General features: G+C 39.3%; 1 protein-coding gene across 2 annotated transcripts; it reads left to right on the top strand.

The window, feature by feature from the left end:
* Positions 1-860: 860 nt before the first annotated feature.
* casq1b (calsequestrin 1b) lies at positions 861-21978 on the top strand. 2 transcript variants are annotated; one of them, XM_047605442.1, is made up of 12 exons: positions 861-1283; positions 14638-14670; positions 16606-16699; positions 17618-17718; positions 17848-17959; positions 19281-19354; positions 19565-19695; positions 19863-19908; positions 20044-20098; positions 20210-20310; positions 20439-20513; positions 21052-21978. In XM_047605442.1, exons 1-12 carry the CDS (start codon positions 1047-1049, stop codon positions 21391-21393), a joined length of 1401 nt encoding a protein of 466 aa, XP_047461398.1. In that variant the 5' UTR covers positions 861-1046; the 3' UTR covers positions 21394-21978. The 2 variants fall into 2 exon arrangements, with proteins under 2 accessions (XP_047461398.1, XP_047461407.1); XM_047605451.1 differs by lacking the exon at positions 14638-14670 and having other exon boundaries at positions 863-1283.
* Positions 21979-22852: the final 874 nt, after the last annotated feature.

Raw genomic sequence — 22852 nt, 5'->3', positions numbered from 1 at the left:
TAACACAAACACAAACAACCATTCACACTCACTCACACACAATTTAGAATTGCTAGTTAACCTTAAACGCATGTCTTTAGAGGGTGTTAGGAAACCAGAGTACCCAGAGAAAACCCACATGGACACAGGGAGAACATGCAAAATCCACCCAGAAAGGCCAGAATCAAACTCGCACCTAGACCTTCTTGCTGGGAGGCATCAGTGCTTATTCATATATTATTTTAAATAAATTGCCCTCAATTCAAAAACAATTATAATTTTATGCAGATTTACCACAAGTCAGACAAAATGTCATCATTTGCTTTAAATGTGAAGATAAGCAAGTGTGTGCAAGACTGTGTCTCCTTTTCTCCCCATCAGTCAGAGCACATCTACCCTTTGACCCTGTACGTGGACTCCTTGGATGCCATCTTGTCCAGTGTTGTTATTATTTTTAGCAAGAGACTGGCTCCCCTGCAAAACTTAATATGGCAATGGCATCTTGGAGCTCCTTTTTCTACCCGCTCTACTCATACATCCGTCCATACCTTTGGTCCTCCAAGACACTGAGCTAGTATCTGTAGCCCTCCAAACACCCAGCACAAACATCGCCCCTTTTCATAGCCATGGCTTCAAACAGGTGGCTGGGTGGCCTAAGCATGACTCCTCCCATGTTACCACCCATTTGGCAATTTTCTGACCACTACTAGGGAGTCCACCTCCACCCCCACCACTCTCATTCTGACTTTTTTGGCAGCCCCATGACATGTGGAAGAGCAGGGTCAGTGTTGTACCTCCTAGTTTTGCACCTCCCAGAAAGGTCCCACCCCCTTTTCCTTGGCCATTGGCGTCAGCAAAACCACGTGTATCTCTTTTTTAAAGAGAGGGTGACAAGGTTAGACCGGCTCTTCTCTAGCCAGTGGGGACAGGAAGCGGACTGTTCCTAACTCTCCCTGCTTGACACCAACTTGCGTTAGGAACTACGTTAAACCTCTTGAGTGTATTGTACCCCACTATCAACAGGCTTTGAGAAGAGGTGTTCTTGCAACCACCTGGTGACAATAGCCATGAAGTGGGGCTGGGTGTTTTTAGGGGTCTTCCTCTCTTTGGGGACCTTGTCCTGGGGGGAGAAGGGCTTGGAGGTCCCCGAGTACGATGGCAAAGATCGCGTCCATACTCTCACGGCCAAGAACTACAAGTCCATCATGAAGAAATATGATGTGATGGTGATCTACTACCACAAAAATGTGGATGGGAATCGCAGTGCCATGAAGCAGTTTCAGATAGAGGAGCTGGCTTTGGAGGTGGGTCTCCGCCAAAGCATGTTACTGGATGATTATGTGGAGCATGGATAAGAAGGGTCAGGACACATGGAGTATGTGGCTCCAGATGGAAATTCCTCGAAGCACTTGTGGTTTTTGCATTTAAGATTTTAAATGAGCGGGATTAGTCAGTTGACAGGTGAGCAGGAAGACAAAGACAACAGGTGCCGATTATTCAGTGATGTCAGCTTGAGAGATTCCAGATCGTTTCAGGTGTGGAAAGCTGCCAAGTATGACTGAATAGATGCTGACAGGAAAAAGGCAGATTGGTGAATGTGGGGACTGGAGAAACAGGGTGGAAGGAAGTACTGATATGGAACGATACACCGGGATGCATGTGCGATGGTTTAAGATGTTCAATCACTTGATGACTAATTCTTTTTAAACCAGATTATCTGTGAATCACAACCACTTCACAAAATTTACATTTTGTCACAACAAATTTCTTAAAATTGCGTTCATAAAGATGACTTTGAATGCTTTCAGTGCACTTTATTCTCCCATATACAATTCATTTAATCTTACCATTCCAACACATTTACTCTTGATCAGCTGACTGTTTGGGAGACCTAGAGACCAAGAATTGTACATAAGCCCCCATGCTAGTCATATGAGCCCATTTTCTATAGTTATGTTATACTAAATGTTAAACACCAACAATGCACCAAACAACAAGAAGGATCTAATATCCTGTTATATTCATGAGGTTCTTGGTTTCCACTGAATTGTGGGATCTGGAAAAGGGTCACTGTGTCTCTGAATACAGCCAATCCATGCTAACCCATGTAAGTCTACATTAAGCACTGTGAACTTTCACCATACGTCCAAAGGTACCATACACACCACAGATGTATACTCAACTTAAATGGTCTTATCACCAGTCACATTTGTTGTCAAATCAAAAGCTTAGAGTCACTGTAGAAATAATATAGTAGTAAGTGCATAAATAGATCAGACATCTCTTATATCTTATAAACAGAGCTTTTTTAAACAACTAGGTCGATATTCATGTATTTCTGCAGGAAAGATGTCAGCAATTAAATGTTAGCAATCGAAATTAGCAAGTAAATTAGTCTTTGCTTCTTAAGTAGCTGTTCAGGCTCTTACTCTTAGCTGATAGTAGAAAGAGAGCATGTGTGTACTGGGGACTCTTATTGGATAAATAAATCTAAAGCACTCTTGACCAGCCCACAGTGGATGCACCTGGGGCCTGCTGTCAGGTAGTGTATTCACCACAGCAACCCTGAGCCTGTCAGAGCAGCAGTGTCTTCTTACACACGCACAGTGTCCCTTACACTAGCCTGCATAAGTCACCTCTGTAAATAGCCTGAGACAGCACTGCATGCTTAGCAAGAGGCTAAAGGCCCTCGTGGGACAAACATAGAGTTTAGGGCCATATTTCACATCAACTACGGCTCCCACAGCTCTCTCACTGTTCTGTTTTGTATTACTGCATAGCGCTGTGGGTGTAGGCTGTAGTCCTAAGCCATCATTTACACACCCAAGTCACTAGATCTGATCAATTTCCTATCTGTCCTGCCAAGTGGTGCATCTTGGCTTGTAAAAAAAGATGCTTACACGAGCATGTCCCCGCAGGACTATTACTCAATTACTGATTTCCTGACGCTTGTGACCATTCAACCAATCAGGAAAGGGCACTTGAGGTGCTCAGAGGGTATGCTTAAAATAGCTGGTCATTAGCACCTACGAATGTGAAAGCATCAATTATTAAGACGCAGAATTCAGGGACTCATATCTTAATTACCTTTGGCCATAGTAATCTATTAACCAGATCTGTCTTCTGTCTGTGTGTTTTTTATTTCTTTGAGACAAAGTACCAAACCTTTGGTTTTATGAAAACATGATGCCAGTATATGATAGGAAATGCCACATGAGACCATTGACTAAGGATGATGGTTAAGGATTCTTTCTCTTTTTTGCCATTTTTCTGCCTGAATATGGTCGCTCATGATGTTGGTGCAGCAAGCATTCTAGATTTTAGTATACACCCCGTGTATAACTGGAGTAAAACTTAACTAACTGTGTTAGACCTATAACCCAACATATCTTCTGTATATGACGTAGCTATGACATGAACCTCTCCAGAAATGAAACGACAAATCATGGTTCAATATGCATTTCTCCAACCAGGCCTCTCTGTGGCTGGACAAGCACAAACATCTCGCCCTAAGCGTTGATTCAGTGGTTTTAAACACCAGGTCCTCCAACATCTTCCTTCTTTCCTGTATAGCAGTGATTTTATTTTTTTTAGTACCAGTTGCCACTGCCTGAAATAACAGAAGTTATCCAAAATAAACTCAGCAGACAGCGGAATGGAAAAAACAAAGACTAGCATTTTGATAGAAAAATCACAGAGTTATGCAGACACTACAGCATACAAGTATAAATCCTTAAGCCAGAACAATATTGAATCAGAGTTCAAGCATAAACCAAGCTGTTGAAATATTCTCCATATTCTCCTGTATTCTCCAAGTTGCAAGACTTGATTTTGTTGACAATATGGGTGGACACCATTGTGCCCAAGAAGCACAGTTAATTTAAAATTGCTAGGTTATGCTACCATTGTGTGATGTCTTTGTGTGCTGCAAAGAAGATACAAATGTTGACCTGTAACCTGGTGACAGGAAAGCATGTCAAATTTCAAAGTCTTGAAGTACAGGCTCCAAACCCTTGGTCACCCTTGGTCAAACATGCCAAAGTTAGGGACACTGTTACACAAACAAACTCAGCATTTTCAATGAAAAAGTCTTGTGTACTGGAAAGAGTTACCCTATCGCTCTGGAAGTATGTCCAGCATGTCACCTTTGACCACAGTTGGACTCATTTTAGTCTATGAAAAATAATCCCCACAGCTGTGGCTTGCACAGTAAGTGACACCTCGGACTCCTCTGTAGTGGCCAAAATGGTGCAACGGCTCCGCAATACTCAATCAAAGGAGTCTATGCAGTATCACTTAGTGTCACTATTGGTTGTTTGGGAAACGAGCTTTGTAATGAATGATTGTGGACAGCGATGATGTTTTGTCTGTTTTTGTCCATGTTCTGTTAATCTGATTACAATGTGATTTATTGGCCACTTAAATAGCTACTTGCTGGCTCCAAAATGCGTCAAATAGCCTGGTACTTAAACGGTTTTGGTCTAATGACAGCTGTGTGGAGCTGAATGGTTTGTCTAACTCACTTGTTTCAATTAGGTTTAATGAAACAACAACTCAGGAAAGACTTTTCGTGCACAGGTTGTTGAGTTGTTTTCATATGCACAATACCATGACAGATAAGTAACCCAAACTTGGCAAATGTTACAAATTTGTTTGGCACAAGTCACATGTCCATCTCTTCCAAGTAAATTTTATGATTAAAATTGGCTTTTTAAATGAATCACACCTCTTTATTGTCGCACAAATTCTTGAAACAGCTATTAATGTGTAGCTGTTAATAGAGCCTAAGGAAACAAGTTAAAGAAACACACATTTTTTTCTTGTTTTGTTGCGTCCATGATCATTTCTCTGTATTCACTTCATTGGGAACTGCTTATTCTCCGGCAAAGATCTGTCTCAACAAGCAAATTGTTTGAGCAGGTTTATACAGTGATGGAAAAAAATAGTACCAGCAACGTAGTCATACATATCGTCTGAGCGCTATCCAGCTGAATTTGGGACTCTGACTGGTTATAGAAGTACACAATTTCGCCCCACACTGAAATACTATTAATATTTTTCAAGAGTCACATTCTAGTAGGAGTTGAGGGCAGAAAAACGACTTACCAACTCAGGCGGACCAATCTGAGAAGCACCCCTTTGTAAAAAATTTGGATTTGCAGCTTTACACATAAAGGCAGTATATTTGCTTGACTTTGCACGCTTGCGCTAGCTGTATATACAGCACGTTATCAGATTTAAATGGAGATGTGAGTGGCAACAGGAATCTGTGTGTTCCCCTTCAACGTGTTGATATGGTGGTGATAAAAAAGCGACTATTTGACTACGAGCTGAGCTTGGCAACAGGTTTTAATGTAACTCCCGTGTGCAATCATTCACTTCCACATATCATTTCAGAGGGTAATTGCAGATGTGCAACAGCAATTCGTTTGGTGAAGTGGATGCAAATTCATCAGACAGGGTGGATTTGACCGTCATGATCAGCCCCCGCAGCTGCAGCACTTAAGCTATGAACATTTGTTTATTATGATGGAGACCAAAACACAGAGGCCATGGAAAGACTTACATGAATATTCCGAACGCAGTGACTAAATGAGTCAGGGTTACTCTGGTTAAAACACATTTGAATATAAAATTCTGAAATACTGTATGTACCCTGGTACTGATTCAACTCTATTTCCATTGTCTGTGTATTCGTCCTCTCTCTCAGTTTGGCACGCTACAAACTGTGCACATACTCATCCAACACGGCTCTCCTTCTTTACCAAAACACCACCGCTCTCCCCTTTCAACACACACATACACACACATATACTGTATGTATATACTTAGATTTAGTCTTAGACTTAGAGTTTATTGAACCACAATTTGGTCAGAGTTGCAAACAAAAAAATAAATAAATTCTTGATAGCCACTGGTAAAAAGAGAAATGGAAGAAAGATAGATAAGAAATGTGTGATGTAATATCAAAATATCAAAATGTATTTGATATTTAGTATAGTATAGTAGTATAAGCAAAAATATACAAGATTTGCATATGTACAGATGTACAAGGATTACAAATAGAAGTAAATATACAGTATATACTGTACATAAGGAGGATAAATGATAAGGTGCAATCATCAAAGATTATAGTTAGACATTTGAGATCATTTTACCCCTTAGAAATCTGCAACCAATGGAGAAAAAGTCACAGTATAAGAACCTGAAACTCTGATTTTAATAAAGTAGCCATATACAGTACATTTGAAGTAACTGAGATATTCTTCTTCATAACGCTTGATCTGTTTAAATGATCACACATCACTCAGCTTTCTATTTATTTTTTGATGTAATTTTTTAACCAATAAACATCTCTGTGAATATGGCTTGTCCTCAATGATGAGCTTAAATGCAAATAAACATGAGGAAGAAACATTAAAATAAATTATTTGCTTAATGTAAAAAAAAAAACAAAAAAACAAAACAAATCAGCAAATAATGGTTTGGTGGTGATGTAAACTGAAAAGGGCATACTGTAAATATCAAGTGTTTTTAGGTATGAACTCTGCTGGAGTTTAGCTTTACATTAAACAACTTTGTGGAAGCTGTGTTCTGCACTTCAGAGGTATTTTCCGAATGACAACAAGGCTCTGGGGATGTTTCACCATCCTTGTACGAGTGGTCATGATTTCCAGGTGGCTGGAACAGTGATTGTTGTATTTCTAAACCATGTGCCTGGCACAAACACAAACAGTTGGAGTTACAGCATTCCTGTAAGAGAAGCAGTAAAGTAAAAAACAGTGTTTTTTCCTGGGCTGCATAAAAGAGCCGACATACTGTAGGTAGAAAAAAGTTAAAACATACTGTCATGAGATTCAGGATATGGGTTGATTATTGCTTCTGCCTAATGTTCTCCCATCGACTTCACAGAGATCTAGGAAAAGGTCAGATGGTCGCTGTGGTTACCGTTATTCAAACTCACTGCTGGAGCCCTCCGTCTTCAGCCAGCACCATGAATTTCAAATTCAATTTCTCATTGAGGGTGGCATTGATGGAGAGAGACATACGGAAACATATGGAAACATGATTTTGGTTCCTTCCACCAAGGTGCTGGAGAAAGAGGGTGACGTCTCCTGGACAGGCAACGTCTCCGCTGTCATAAAGAACGTTTTACATTTTACCGCTGCTGCTATAAAAATGTATTTTTATGATTTTGTATATTTTCAATATTTCTCAGCTTTTAATATTTTAACCCTCTCTCGTAAATCTCTTCTTGTCAGTGGTAACTTGATATCAAACAGAGATCTGTACATGGAGCAGCAATATTTTCATGTTCTGCTTGTTTCACTTGGAAACATTTTTGGTGGAAAATATACAAGACGGTTACCTAGGCAAGCAGCTTGGAACACCTACCAGCAACTAATGGATGAGGTTTAGGATATACCTATTTCTACGGCAGCCTGGAAGCCACACAAGCTTTCCTGCCCGCATTTTTTTTTTTTTTACAGCAGAAAGTCACCAGACCCATATTCTAACAAGGATTGAGTCTGGAATTGAGGCTAGGCTACTTATTCTGCATATAAAGTGACAGTGTAGAACGGACAATACCTTTATTGTTTTAAAATTGTCTTTGTTTATTTTTAATAGACTTTGAAATTGCTATAACCCTACATCGCGTTTACATTAATCAAATGCACGTTTAACTTACACCCTTATTGAGATAACTATTTCTACTTAACCAATCTGAGTGTTTTAAATCTTGCTTATTCTGGGGTAAGCAGAGGAAAACTAAGCTTGTTCCCTAATTTTCAGTGGACACAGTGTAATTACTCTAAGTCTGTTTCAGTATAAATATGACCTCCCCACACAACAACCTGTGAACCTGACAGGCAGCCCGCCGACTATAACTGACCCTGATTTTAAGTAACAGACACTGACACCCCACATGCAGAATGTATAAGTCTGATGTCATTACCACAAGTCCCTATGGCACCCTTTACCCCATGAACCTCAGATGATTTAATCTCGCGGCCACTTGATTTTTTCCAGCCTGTCTGTCTGCCTGCATTTTAAAGAGTTTCCCACGCAACCAGCGTTAAGTTGCCGACACCGAAACGCCATTCAGAAGAGGATCTTTGAGCTTGTTTCGCAAATTCTGAGTCACTTTGCTCCGTTGTGTGAGTGCCACATGGCTCCCCGGTGGTTCTCCTCTTACCCTCTTTCCTCGACCCCCCAATTAGCGCTGTGAAAGAGGCACTAAATTAAGAACTAGTTTGTCAGATGTGATGTCATTAAACACGGCAGGAGTTATGTTTGGATAAAGTGTCCTTCTCTGGTGACACCTCATCAGTGTTAAATGTGTTCGCCAGCCAGACTGGCGATCTGGCCGGCCTTTTTTATTCCATGTCAAAAGCCACCTGTCGTTTGTTATTTTTGGATTAATAATAGAGATGAGTTTATTTAGAGCTTCCCAGCTGTAAACTATACATATTTGACTCACATTCACTCATCCAAACATAATTTCTGCCTTTTGAAATAGAAGCCCATATTATTCACAGGCATGACTGTGCATCTCTATGGTAAGTAATGCATATGACCTGACGATATACAGTACAATATGATACTTGGATACTGGGTTTTTTTGTCTATTCAGGAGAGGCTTTTTGTCCAGTGAATATGATGAACTGCACTGCTCAACTTGATTGAAGTGAAACCCTACCAGGCGTGAACTTATCCGTCTTTTTCTGAGGCATTTCAAGTGACATATTATTAGAGTTTAATCGTAGTAGAACCATGCCCCTCTCCGCACATGAAGTGTACTGTAAACAGATTAAGTTGACATACGCTGATGACATTTAGACATTTATTTAGCATCAGTCATGTCTCTGGGAATGGGTGTAGATACACTGGACTTTTAAAAAAATAAATAAATAAATTTACCCAATATAATCTGCCCCAGAGACTGTTTTTTAGTAAAACTTGGGGAAATATACTCAGCCACTGGTCAAGAATTACATGCCAGTGGTGCAAACATTTTGAGAAAACTGCTTATTCAACATTGCCTATTACGTTTATGGCCAAACATTTTCTCACTCAATGGTCACCTGCCCCCCTTGGTGCATGGGGACTTTAGGAAGATATGTTCTAATATGTCTTTGGGATCTTGAAGAAGGTGTGCAGCACATCTTCAGTCTGGCAGAAACTGAGCCCAACAATAAATCCTAATAAACGTGAAAAAAATTAAACGGCTGAAGGACACATAGCTTTGGTTTGCAAAATGCATTCATGCAAAGAAATTCGAGCTGAAGCAGCTTGTAGTTCTTCAGACAAACAATGACTCTGTATTTTAGGACAACAGAAGCTGAGCCATAGAGACACAGAAGAAATTAACCTGTTGTCCATATAACAACAGTTGACTTTACTCGCACCTACCACTTTAGTTTTCACACAAGGTAAAACTAAGGATGTGGAGCTGTACTAACTTGGAACTTTAAGTTTAGCAAGATTATGTTTATTCATAGTTTGGACTAAAAATCATTAGATAAAACTTGTGCATAACTAGTTACTGGTAATACCTCTATGCTCCAATGGCAATGACAGTCTGAAAAAGGTAATCTCAAATCACTGAAACAATTATGTGTGTGGGTGTTGGATGTGTCTCTTTTGACTGTGTGTGTTGTGTACATCTGTGTTGTTTGTGGGTGCGTAACAAGAAAAAAACAGGGATGTCCCATGAGATTAAGGAGGTAAATACATAAAAAAAAAAAATCTAAATCACGTGCAACCTCCACACAAATGTACAATCTCTGTACATGTCTCTTGACATCTCTTTATATTGTAAGCTGATTTGTCACCAGGAGCTTACCACTACTCCATGAAGTTTGTGGGGTTGTCCCCGAGGACGATAGGAACGCCTCTGAGCACCTGTGTCCACATCGCAGCTGGTTCTGTAATCTTTCGGGGATTAAATGAAATACCCAAAAGTTATGAAGCGAAAATGAAAAACAAATAATGATCTATAAGAAACCTGAACAAACTAAGCAATGTTTGGATTAAGTTACACGACTAACAGACTAGCACTGTGATATAATGTTTTTACAAAACCTGTGTAAAACAATGGCAAGTACAATAATGTGTATGGACTGCACACACATTCTTGGTACTCACCCCATTTACTTTACATTACTACAATTGTTCCTTTGTCTTCCAACTATCCTATAGCACAGAGCTGCTCCTTAGCCCATTTTCACTGGGAAGACATTGTGTCTTGTCGTAACGAGAACATAGAAACACAAAGATGTTAATAAGTTGGTCAGTGGCTTAAATCCACCAGTAATCTATATACCTTCACAATAAACCAGCCTGCACAATCAAAAGATGCTAAAACTGAAACAGCAGCACTTTATTATTAGCATCTGTGGTTTTCTTCTGTGGGTCTTTATTATGGAAGACCCTGACCCATCAAATCTAAATCACTTCACTCAAATAACACTGCTGCTTGTCCTTGGAAACCTTTTTTTTTTTCTAACACCTGCAGGCTTTCATGCATCTTAACAAAAGCTGCTTGACAAATGCAAGCGAGTGGTCCCGAGTTCATTAGCAAAGGCTGCTATGTGACATGTTAGTGATGTATTGCTGTCAAAGTGAGTCATTCACAGATGGTCCCAGACACTTCTGCCCTCACAGTTTGTTGTAGTGAATCAGCTTGTGTGCCTGTGAGCTTTATAAAAAACTTCTTTTTTTATGTGTTGTAATGTATCTCCGACGAGACCATGCTCTGAAAATATAATCTCAGATTAGGAAAGTTAAAAACAAAATAAAAAATCAGAAAAAGATTTCTTTTTAGGTTTACAGTAACTGAAAAGACACCTTCCAAAACGCATGAGCTCTGTCTCCTTCCAGAAAATGCAGTTAAACTCGCCAGTGGCGAGTGAGAGTGTGTGTTTTATTCGCTGTTGTGTCTGAATCTTTCATGAGCACCCAGTCGCAGTGTTATCTAACAGCCTGGTGTAGAACGTCCTGATGTGTTACAGCAGCCATTACTAATTTAGCATGTGGCTGAGCCAAACGTCTAATTTTACCCAGATCCCAGGACACTTGCTTTTTCTAGGAGATGGAAAACCCTCCTGCTTTTTAATGTTCCTTTATTATTTTTTGGAGGTGGCAGATCAGAAATTTAAGAACATTTCGAAAAGATTCCAGTGTGACTTGACTTTCTCATTTGGTACATGATCTACACATGTGCATAACATTACCTATTTACCATTATACTCCAGTATAGTGTAGAGTTTGGGTTTCTTGAATGCTTTTACCAGATTGTACAGTAGCTCTATATGGAAGAACATACAAACAAAGTTTGATTTTTAGTGACAAGTATTTTTAAGGTTTGAGTAAATCATTTTCAAGAGTGTTGGAGTTGGAAGTTGGACTTGGGTTTGGTTGAGGCACTAGAAGCATGGTTTGGTTTAGGAGAAGATCAGGGTTTGGGTTAAAATGGACTCTTTCCAAAAAAAAAAAAATACTTTCTATAGTTGGAGATTATAGGGGCCTGTACATTTCTGCAAACCCAGAAAGACAATTCAAATCAGTGCTTCTCATTTATCAATCAAAAATCTCCAATGATTTGTGGGTCAACATTTGGTGTAAGCAAACCAACCAGACCCCCATTTTTGAGTTCTACTTAATCATCCTGTAACAAAACAGCTTTCTGTGAGGTTTCTTAGGGTGCAAAGATTAGCACACCTTCTAAGAAATGACAACTAACAGAATTTTTTTTTTTCCGCATAACAAAGCACAAACAGAAGTGTGGTCAAAAGCTCAGATTTACACCAAAGGGAACAGTACAGCAAGGTCTTCTGAATCTATGGTTCATTCAGGCCTTTTCATGAACTGATTCTAGAGGAGGTGAATGGGTGCACAGTTTAATAAATGAATCCAAACAGGGCTTACGTCGAATGGTGTATTTTTCCTGGAATGGTTCATATATACGGTCTCCAATGACCTCCCACGTCTCTATCGAAATACATTCTAAAAGATCTCAAGGTTCAACATTTTCATATTTTCAGGCTTCATAAGTAGCATGTGTACCAGTCAGGCAATGATTAGTTCAGTCTATGAAGAAATAATAGTTATTCAATTCATTCCTACCTCTGTTGTTCATTAGCCAAAGCAGTACAAACAAAAGAAGTAATTCCTCATGTGTAGGGTGTGACCAGTTTACAGTAAGTGGTAGTGTGGTAGTCTCAGTAATGGTAGTGAATTTATGATGGCTTGTGGGGAGATTACTTGTTTTGCACGTACAGATGTATAGTGTGCAAATTAATGTCCGGCCTTATCATTTGTATGTGAATAAAAAGGAAAGAAATGAAGTGGATTGTGGTTTTGCTGGTTTAATCATAGAAATCAACTTATTTTGAAGGTTACATTTTTGAGTGAGTGACCTTAAAATAAAAGTAGCAAATAGTTTTGTCAAATGGAACAGTTTGTTTTTTTTGTTTTTCTTTTTACGTTTGCTTTGAAACACTCTCACTTAACATTTTTTTTCTTAAACTTTCTACGTATCAGGTGAAATTTGTAACATTTTACTGGCGTGTTCAGTGGATTGTGATGGAACTCCTGAAAGATCATAGCATCAGTCTTTTTGACGACAGCTTTTTGCTAGGTAATGGAAAATGTTTGGAAGAACTTTACATTACGACATTCTTCTCACTGGGATTGTGGCTTTGGTTGTTTTTAATCTAGCTTCATATTGGCAGTAACACTTTATTTTATTATTTGTTGAACTCTGGTTGTTGGTTGGTGACTCACCTGTCATCGAAGCACTACAGACTTAAAAAGTCAGAGCTGAGAATTTCCACAGTGTCTTACACTGAACCAGAGAAGCAGCAAGATTTGCATCTGGACGCTATCAGAGACCAGCCTTTTCGCATAATGCAGCAAAACAAAAATAGTCTTGAAAAATTTTTGCCTGACCTTTCGCATGGGCTCTGAAGAATGTTGAGGCAGCTCTTAAAGGATTCTTCTTGATCTGCTGTGGCTTGGGGCGCTCCTTGTTAATACCCCCATTAACACAATACCTTGTGAAAAAAAATAAAAATCATTGAGAATCCAAGAAGCATTCAGAGACACCATACCATTGAGGTACGACCAGCAGAGTGTTTCTTCAAGTCCAGCCTCTGCAGCAAAGACAGATCAAACCAGAGAGTGGTAGTTTTATGACTCCCATCAAAACTTTACTTGCTCTTCACATATTGTAGACACTTGTTACTCAAATCCAGTTAACCCGTAGCACCCAGTAGTTAGGCTAAGCTGCATAAAGCAGTGCAGACTAAGCAGGAGACAGTTACATTAAAAGAAATGTGACTCCCCTGCTGCACTGTGAACCCACTGCTCTCCCCTAACTCATCATTTAGTGCCAGAGCCAAGTCCAGCGGGGAGTCAGAGCACGTTTCTGACAACTCATCATGGTGCTCTGCCTTCACCTCGGTCACCTGACAAGCTGACAGTGACTGGGCATCTGGAGACGGAGCCAAGCGATTACACTACTGACCTCTTGCTTGGCTCCATGCAGTCAGACTTCTGGATGGGTCCAGTAATAGCAAAGGAACAGATGAGGAAGGGCAAAGAGGGGCGTCAGAGAACACTGGGTTTGGAAAAATATCCAGCGAGAGAGAAACAGAGAGAGAGAGAGCAGAAGAGAAATCAAAAGAAATGAGAGACGCTTGAGTGAGGACAAATCGGTTGAGCATGATTGATATGAGTGTTAGCTTGTGTGTCAGGTGTCTTCTTCCATTCATCAGCGCTGCCGCCTTCTCCCCTCCACTTTCCACACTAATTTCTAGATGTAACAGATCTTGGCCTCCTTTTTTTGTGCTCCTGGACAAGCTTCCTTACATGACCTTATATAGTTGTGGGGCTCCCTGCTTTGCTTCACAGCAATGACGTCCCTTCTTATTAATACCCCAGTGTTGCTAATATGGCTGCTTTGACAGAGAAGAAAAAGTATGTATTAGTATAAGGAATAGTTTCAGACAACTTAAATCGATCTGGCAAATTGATGTCTTATTGTGTTAGGGTTAGGGTTAGAAAACATTGATGACATGCGTCTGCTATGTACAGTTTTTACCATGCGGTTATTGCAGACTGGTCAATGGTAGAGTCTCTCTACAGCTTGAGACTCTTCTGCTTACAGGCAGTGGTTGAAAAAATGATGCCCTACACTAAATATGTTTTCATAATTATAATTTTTTTTTTTATTATTGCTAGTGCTAACCCATATTACATTCAGGTACCATTACCCCAGGACCTTATCTAATTACAGACTGCTGATACTGTCTAAAACATAGCTTGTTTAAATTAAACTTAATGTGATATACAATTATTTCCTGTTTTCTTCTATATTTCTACTATTTTTGCGATCCAAATATATAATATTTTGTCAAATGACCATTATGTGTATAAAATATGACATTTGTACAAATTTCACACATGTTAAATTTGTACAGAAAGTCCTCAGGCAATGATAATTCCATGTGAATGTAGCTTTAATGATGCTAGTGAAAGCCCAGTGTTTAAGTTTGGACCTGTTTTGTCTCCTGTGAAGGCCACTCCGATTTGTTGTAAACCTGGACGCTGTGACTATTGTGCTTTGCCCTAAAGCATTACCTCTTCTTGCAGTTGATCACAAGCGAAGCAGCAATTATCTTTCAGGTATGTTAAGGTCTGCCTCTTGTGTCAAGTCTTTCAAAGCTGGGCTGTGAAATACAGATTCTTCTGCTGCTATAGTCTCTGTTGATTGTTCCACTTCCTCCACTTCTTGACTGCAGTTTAGTTTATATATATATAAAAAAAAAAATAGAAAAATTACATTCATCGGAGAACGATGAAGACTGAACTGCTTTCAAATTTCAGCAGCAGCAGCTTGGGCTGTGCCAGTGTAACATTTGCGAAAACGAAAAGTAAAAATATATAGTCTGAAAAATCCTCCGTCTAATCAATTACTCAAATTCTAACATGTCCACTCTCCTCCATTCATTCATCCATGCAATCATGAATGATTAGAAAGGGCCACTTCCCCTAAAACATGTTTTCTGGTTCAATTTTTTTTTCTCTTTTTAACTTTCCATCACACTAACAGTGGAGGTCAATGGATGAAAAATCTATTAAAAAAAAAAAGCAAATCCAATTAACTGCCTATTTTAATTAATATCTGTTTGTTTTGATGGTTGTGCTTGATAGAGACAAATCAAATCAAAGTTTAAATGAAAACAGTACACATGAAGGCCAATTGTGTTAAACTGAAGTCAATGGAATTCAGTTTGTTTTGCCAAAGATAATTTTTGCCAAAACAAACTATAGTCCTTTGACTTCCATCATATATCGGTGGGACTGAAGTCAGAGAAATGGATATCTTAAATGAAACATTTGACCATTTAGAATGGGAAATTAGTCAATCCTAAAAGAGATGAAGTTGATATCACTCACATATCTGTCAACATTAAGCCAGAAGGTATCGCATCATTAGCTTAGTTTCCTTAAACAGGACATTTACAAAGATAACAAAATGCTGAAACTTCAATTTACATTTTGTTTGTTTTTTTTTTCCATACAAAAAGTAAAGTGTAAAGATGGCACTTTACTGCCACTGTACAATGGTATTTCTTAGCTGCTAGAACTGATTTTAGCAGAAATCGAGTCTTTCGTGGTTCTTTTTCATTTATTTTTGTGTGAGGTTAGCCTTTGAAATAGAAAGAAATGGTTAAAAAACCACAAACAGTTGTTCAACAATTTAATCTAACAAAAAGGAAAAAAAAGGCCCTCATTTCAGTAATACGCTAACATGTCCAAAATGAATGGATGGCTTTAGAGACTGTCTGCAAAGAGCCACTCATATGCTACACCACAGCGAACATCGTGTACAGCTATTTGTGCTGGTGCTTTGGGGCATTTGCTCATGAATGTTATCCATTTTGCAACACTGCTTCGCAAGCTGCTACATAATGCTTTTGACTCACTTCATACGAAGTGTAACCTCACATTCAGTCATCATTTTTAGTCCCAAATGATGTGGCAAATGAAGTGAAGTGAGAACAAATTAAAAAACTGAGCTAGTTTGGTCAACTGAGCTAGTTTATCAGAGAGAAGGAGTATGCTCTAGTCTGTATGTTTACAGTATGTGTGCGCATGTATGCTTTACTTTGACCAAGTGTGAGCTCCTCTCCTTTCCACCACACCTGTCGCGGCATCTCTTCCCTTCAACATAGTTGGCTCAAGTTCTGCCCCTCTTGTTCTTCTGGAAACCCTGCAGTCCGTCCTCCTCTCACGCCGCCTCTGAGGGCTGTCAATTGTTGGCTTCAGTTTCACTTCAGATTTAGAAAGTGCAAGGCAGCAGTCCAGAGCTTTTGCCTTCAAGGCCTTGAAATTGAGATGAAATGTCAGGGGTTTACTTGTGTAAATTAAACTGGAGGAATGCTTTTAATGCCATTCTGTGATTAGGAAATGTCCATTGTGGACAGAGATCTGAGTCATTAATAACAGCTAAATAAAATCAGCACACGACACTGAACACAAGTTGCACTATTCTGCCTCTTGTCTTAACTCTCCGGTCTTCTCTCTGTTTCTACTTCTCTTCATCCTTCTATTCAGCTCGCAGCCCAAGTGCTGGACGATCTTGATGATGAGGACATTGGATTCGCCCTGGTGAATGAAAAGAAGGACCCCGCTGTTGCCAAGAAGCTGGGTGAGCTTGAGGGAGACATTACTCGCCAAACCATAAACTCCTTTAGTTCAATGTTAAGTGTTTCAGAGTCTCAAGAGTTTTTACTAAATGCTACAGCACATCTCATAAAGTCGCTAAAAGGGTATAACATTTAACAAGGCAGCAAAGACAAATTAAATAGGGCTACAATCTGATCATGCGTCATTATAGAAAAGAAAAAAAATATGGACTATGACCATAAAAAATATTTTAGTTATGAATAGATTTTAAGTTAAAGTTAAGTTAAACAGTAAATGACTGTTAGGAAATGGCTTGTGTATGAAGTCTAGAAATCATATGACGCAACTCTGCCCTCAAGTGTTCACCCAAGATACCACACCTCATTAGTCAGGCAGCTTCTATGAGTACACCAATCAGCCACAACATTAAAACAGAGGCTCCTCCCCTCAACCCATAGGACCCAAAGACCAGCAGTAACAATATTCTGTTACCAGACACCACACAACACCCTCAAAAAGACCATGTCCATTCTCTGATGAGATATAACTGTTTTAGAGGCACAAGGGAGACATACATAATATTAAGAAGGTGGTCCTAAAGTTATGCCTGATTGGTGTACGTCTTGTGTATAAAGTACACAATCCATTTAATACCTTTAAAAATGAAATAAATAAATAAAAAAAAACAACTCTTGGTCTGTTGTGCTTCTAGAAACAGCTTGATCTTTTCAAGTAAATATGTGTATGTACGTGTATATCTGCTTCTCTTACAAAAATGCTTGTTCATCTTAACCAGTGCCTACACCGGTTCTTATTATCCTTTACATATCAGGTAAATAAAATACTGCTAGTAAGTGTTAGGGGTTAGGGGTTAGGGGTTAGGGCTGGGTGTCTTGTATTCTACTTGTGTGGTACTGATAAAACACTTTTCTCTCACCAGGTCTCGATGAGGTGGAGAGCATCTACATCTTTGCCGACAATGAAATCATTGAGTACGATGGAGAGCTGGCCGCCGACACCCTGGTTGAGTTCCTCTATGATGTAAGTGATTCATGAGGGATGGTGCTAAGAACCTGTTGTTCATGCAGGTCAATCAGTGTCAGTCTTTGCTGTGTTAGGAAATGGCTCTACCCAGCAACACTTGGATATTCATCACATTTGCTTTTTCAGGTGATGGAGGATCCCGTGGAGATCATTGACAACGAGCGTGAGCTGAAGGGTTTCTACAACATGGACGAGGTTATCAGGCTGGTCGGCTATTTCAAGAGCGAGAGATCCCCTCGTATGTTAAAGAGCGTCATCTAAAGAGCTTCAAACTAACTACATGATGCTACTTAAAGTGTCAATCTTGAGGATTTTTGCTTAAGTCTGTGGTCATATGAGGTAACAAGATGATGACTGAGCTTGTGGCCCAGTGAACCAATCAAATCCTTGAGTTTACAGCACAATATCACAAGCCACATGCAGTTCTTCTGGGCTCAGAATACAAGAGTTTTGGGCTGATAAACCCCAGAGTTTAACCCTCTAAACCAAAACACGAATCTGGACTTGATAATGTGACAGCTTACAGATCTTTTGTTAAATAGTTTGAACTGCATGAACAGGCATTTGGAACTGCCCAGATAAATTGGATGGTTACGTCAGTACTTTCAGAACAGCCAGTGAGAAAATTGTGTCTACAAGGACACGAGGAAGTTCAAGGTGTTGTCTCATTTTAGTTTCCTGGACTTATGTTAGCTACGGACGCAGAATACACAGTTAGAATTCAGTTCTTGGTGAAGATCATCCAGTCTCCTATTTGATTTTTCTTCACTGCAAAACATTATACTTTACAGCAGGTTTATAATGCTCCTTTATCTTTTGGTTTCACCTGACCAACGGGTTTGAATTTTTATTGCATAGACCAGAAAATATGGTCAGTGTGTTGCCACTTCCCTGTGTTGGCCAAACTAACTATATTTTCCTGGAGATACAGGCAGTGCCATCTTATGAGTTATGCAGTATGGCCCACGAGTGGAGCCACGTGGAGTCACGATAAAGATGACCCAGACCCACACTTACACCAGACTCACTTGTGTTTTCATTTGATTAATACAACACTCTGCTCTACCTCCACCAGATATGTAGAAATGTTGGATTATGCACCATACTATTATTTATTTATTTATTTATCTGTATTTAAATCAAGTCTCCATTTATGGCTACTTCCCTGCAAAATCACATAACATGGTTAACTCAACGCTCACTGGTCTGGCTCAAAAATCTTGGTGATTTCCTCTAAGTGCGAGTTGCGCTATTATTCTTAAATTTTGTAGTGTGTGCCACACAAGTTTGATATTAGAGAGAAGATTAACTGTTAAGTTTTACCTGAAGGGAGCCTGATTTCAAAATTTAGATATTAAAACTCCTGTAGTCTGAGCCTAGATTTGGCCATAATCCTTCTGTAAGAGACAGTAGATGGCGCTAGCATTGTTGCTACACATGCACCAATTTGATGTCTGGGACGTTACTGCCACAGGTGCCACCAAAGAGAACAAAACATGTACCTAAGAACTGTCGTTATGAACTTGAAAATAAAGTTTTTCCTCATTTTCTCCATGCAGATTTCATTGAGTATGATGACGCTGCCGAGGAGTTTCACCCCTTTGTCAAATTCTTCGCCACATTCGACCCCAAGGTATACATTTCTGGAGCGTTTGTGTGGTTTTGCTTGTGAATTCTTGTGAATTTTTTGCATGAACATCAGAAGTGACAAATTAAGAGTTGCAAGACAATGCAGACTTCATTTTAAATTGGCTGTAGGCTTTTTGTGTAGTGCATATTCTGAAATACTTCCTAAAAAGTGCTCTGCTACTTTTAACTTTGTATTTTCACTTCTCTTTTTCAGATCGCCAAGAAGCTGAAACTGAAGCTGAATGAAGTTGATTTCTATGAGCCATTCATGGAGGAACCTGTCACCATTCCAGGAAAGCCCTACATTGAATCTGAGATTGTTGAATACATTGAGCAGCATGACAGGTGACCATTTCATCTACTATTTTATTTGTGTTGTAAACATATTGAGATATTAGTGATGTGAGAAAACACTCAAACTGTGTAGTACAGCTCAATAAAACAAGTTTCTTAAAACAAATGTATTGCATAAAGTCCTATAGTATAACAGTTTGGTTATTTTAATGTTTCAGGCCCACTCTAAGGAAGCTTGAGCCTCACAGCATGTATGAGATCTGGGTAAGAGATCTGAAATCCCTCTATAATTCATAAAATATGATCAATCCTCTTCCATTAAAGTTCAGTCTCTTGTGAGTCAGTCCAAAGTAGAAACATTCTGAAGGAAATTCTTTATGATTGTTTCTATGTTCACAGGAGGATGACATTGATGGAGAGCACATTGTTGCCTTTGCTGAGGAAGATGACCCAGGTAAGTATTTTTTATTCAGCATTTATATGACATATGCAGTGATTAGGTCAATCACAAAGTCAAATATCAAGCTAATACTTCCTGCTACTTGAACTTCTAACCATTCCCTAGATGGTTTTGAATTTCTCGAAATCCTGAAGGAGGTGGCACGCGAGAACACAGACAACCCCAACCTCAGTATCATCTGGATCGACCCAGACAACTTCCCCCTGGTATGAGTATTCCTCACTTACATTTCACATCAACCAGGGGCCAATTGTATTTATTGTTAATTACATTATTACAATTTCTTTTGTCAATATCATTCGAGTAAAAAAGAAAACACTTTTCTCACTTTCAGCTGGTTCCATACTGGGAGAAAACCTTCCGCATCGACCTCACTTCTCCTCAAATTGGTGTAGTAGACGTGGAGGATGTAAGCAAACCTTTCTGTACCTTGAAAATGTTGGAAAGGAACAGGTGGCAATCTTAAAAGACGATCCAAATAGTTGTTTAGAGTATTAGTAAGGGAACGATATGCTTTCAATAGATCAGAAAACATCTCAATACTGTGTGTGGTGTTCTCTCACCACTAAGGTTTCTACATTACGTGATACTGCAGAACAACCCTTAAAACACAGATAGCTAAGGGATATATACACATGAAGACACTTGAAAGACACTTAGAAAGCAAGTTGATGATGACAGGCACAAAGAAAGTTTAGCAGTGAAGTGAACAGGCGTAAAATTGAACTAAAATGCAAGAGAACAAATGTGAACGACAAAGCGATTAACAAGTGAATAGTATTATAGGTGGCGGGGGTTTAGCATCAGTTGTAGTGGAGGAGACCAAAATGGAGCTAAAACTGATTAACTCAAAGTCATCAAGGGACCAAGTTGCTGCAGGAAATCAGTCCCCTTTAGGTTAGATGCGTAGATGTTTTTGTCAGTTTTGTTGCTTCCGTCCTTGGCAGGCTGACAGCGTGTGGATGGAAATCGACGACCAGGATGACATGCCCACAGCTGACGAACTCGAGCAGTGGATTGAGGATGTTCTTTCCGGAAAGATTGATCCAGATGATGATGATGAGGATGAAGATGATGACGACGACGATGATGATGATGATGACGATGATGATGACGATGATGATGATGACGATGATGATGATGATGATGATGACGATGATGACGACGACGACGACGATGATGACGATGACGATGATGACGATGACGATGATGACGACGATGATGACGATGATGACGATGATGATGACGACGATGATGATGATGATGACGATGATGATGACGATGAATAAATGTATTCTGTCATCTTTCAGTTCTTTTAGCCAGTAATGGCAAACCCCAAATGTAATACTTTTTTATTTCATCTTTCAGCAAACACACTCAGTGTCTGTTTGCTTCCTGCTCAGTTTCCTGTGAGGGACTAAGATAACGACCTTATGGGAAACGTTTACTGACAGATAGAGGAGGCGATTTTCAGAGAAGAGGAGGATTTCCATCTCTGTTTATGTGCAGGGTTGCAGCTTAAATGTTTGTGTTAGATCTCTCACCTCTGACGTTCACAATGGACGTGAGCAAAGAGGCTAACAGAGGCTACAACAACTCCCCCAACCTTTTTCTACCTTCCGTCACTGACCAGGATTCACCCTTTGCTCATTTTCTCAAATTTTCTGTAGTCCTGTTTCAATGACCTGTTTTCTACTTGATGAAGAGAAGAAACACTTTCTTGAATACTTTTTAAAGAAAACCTACGTAAACTCACTGGACAGTCTTAAGATCATCGCAGTCTTGGAAAATGAATACACTGAGAAATAAAACTAAGAAAAAATATATGTTTCTGGTCTCATATTAAAAGTGAACAACAATACGTTTAAAACCCAGTTCTTGTTGTTCTCATTCTTGTTGTTGTCATATTGAGAAGAATTTGATGTGTATGTGTGGGTGGTCGGCAGGTAGCGTAGGAGGAGGTCTAAATGTACTTTTTACTTTGTATTATTTAGTCATGAAATTTAATTCAACAAGGAGAAACCAGGCACCAGTGAAGACACAACATAAATAACACTCATAAAGGCAAGTTCATTGTCTTGATGTGGTAACTACAACACACATGGAAAAATAAAAACAGAGGAAGTTATTCCAACACTCTCCTTATACATGTTTTCTCATCTCCAGAAACTCCACAATTGTAAAGTAATTAAATTAAAAGAGACCTTGACCCCTCACATCATATATTTTACAGTCGACAGATGGTATGGACATGTGAAGGAAGGAAACATTACTTGGTAACAGTAAATGCACTGATGTCACTGGATGCATTTACCAAACAGGTCCACATGCCCTGGGAGCCGTGAAAGTGGAGTATATTTGATTATACAGAGCAATTATTATCAGTGGTAATGTTGTTATAGACAGTTAGTAAGTAACCTTTTAACCTCTGAACGCTGCAAAGTTAGACATCTTATCGTGGAGGTCTATGGAGACTGAATCACTTTGAACTCAGTCAAGATTGAAGAATTGCAGCCCAGAAATTGCATCTTTTCCTGAACAAAGGTGTAACACAGTGTTGATTAGTGTGTTTCCTGATATTCTTGTCAGAATATATACAAGGATGACAAGAACAACTGAAAGAAACTAACGTACCTTTAGTTTTTCGACAGCTGATTTATTGTTAGCATAAGGAATATGATTTAAAGTGGGTTAAAGCATTTATTCAGCAATCAGAACATATATGATACAATATAAATGCTCAGTTAC

This window comes from Mugil cephalus, chromosome 1 (assembly GCF_022458985.1).
Source record: "Mugil cephalus isolate CIBA_MC_2020 chromosome 1, CIBA_Mcephalus_1.1, whole genome shotgun sequence".
Classification (NCBI taxonomy): Eukaryota; Metazoa; Chordata; class Actinopteri; order Mugiliformes; family Mugilidae; genus Mugil; species Mugil cephalus.
The sequence above is the reverse complement of the archived record's forward strand: the minus strand, read 5'-3'. Positions and strand labels throughout refer to the sequence as shown.

Excerpts from the sequence above, each read along its gene's own strand:
- casq1b (XM_047605442.1), top strand. The coding sequence starts at position 1,047 with ATGAAGTGGGGCTGGGTGTTTTTAGGGGTCTTCCTCTCTTTGGGGACC. Across the intron at positions 19,909-20,043 it reads ACAGCATGTATGAGATCTGG|GAGGATGACATTGATGGAGA; the intron begins GTAAGAGATCTG and ends CTATGTTCACAG. Across the intron at positions 20,311-20,438 it reads ACCCAGACAACTTCCCCCTG|CTGGTTCCATACTGGGAGAA; the intron begins GTATGAGTATTC and ends TCTCACTTTCAG.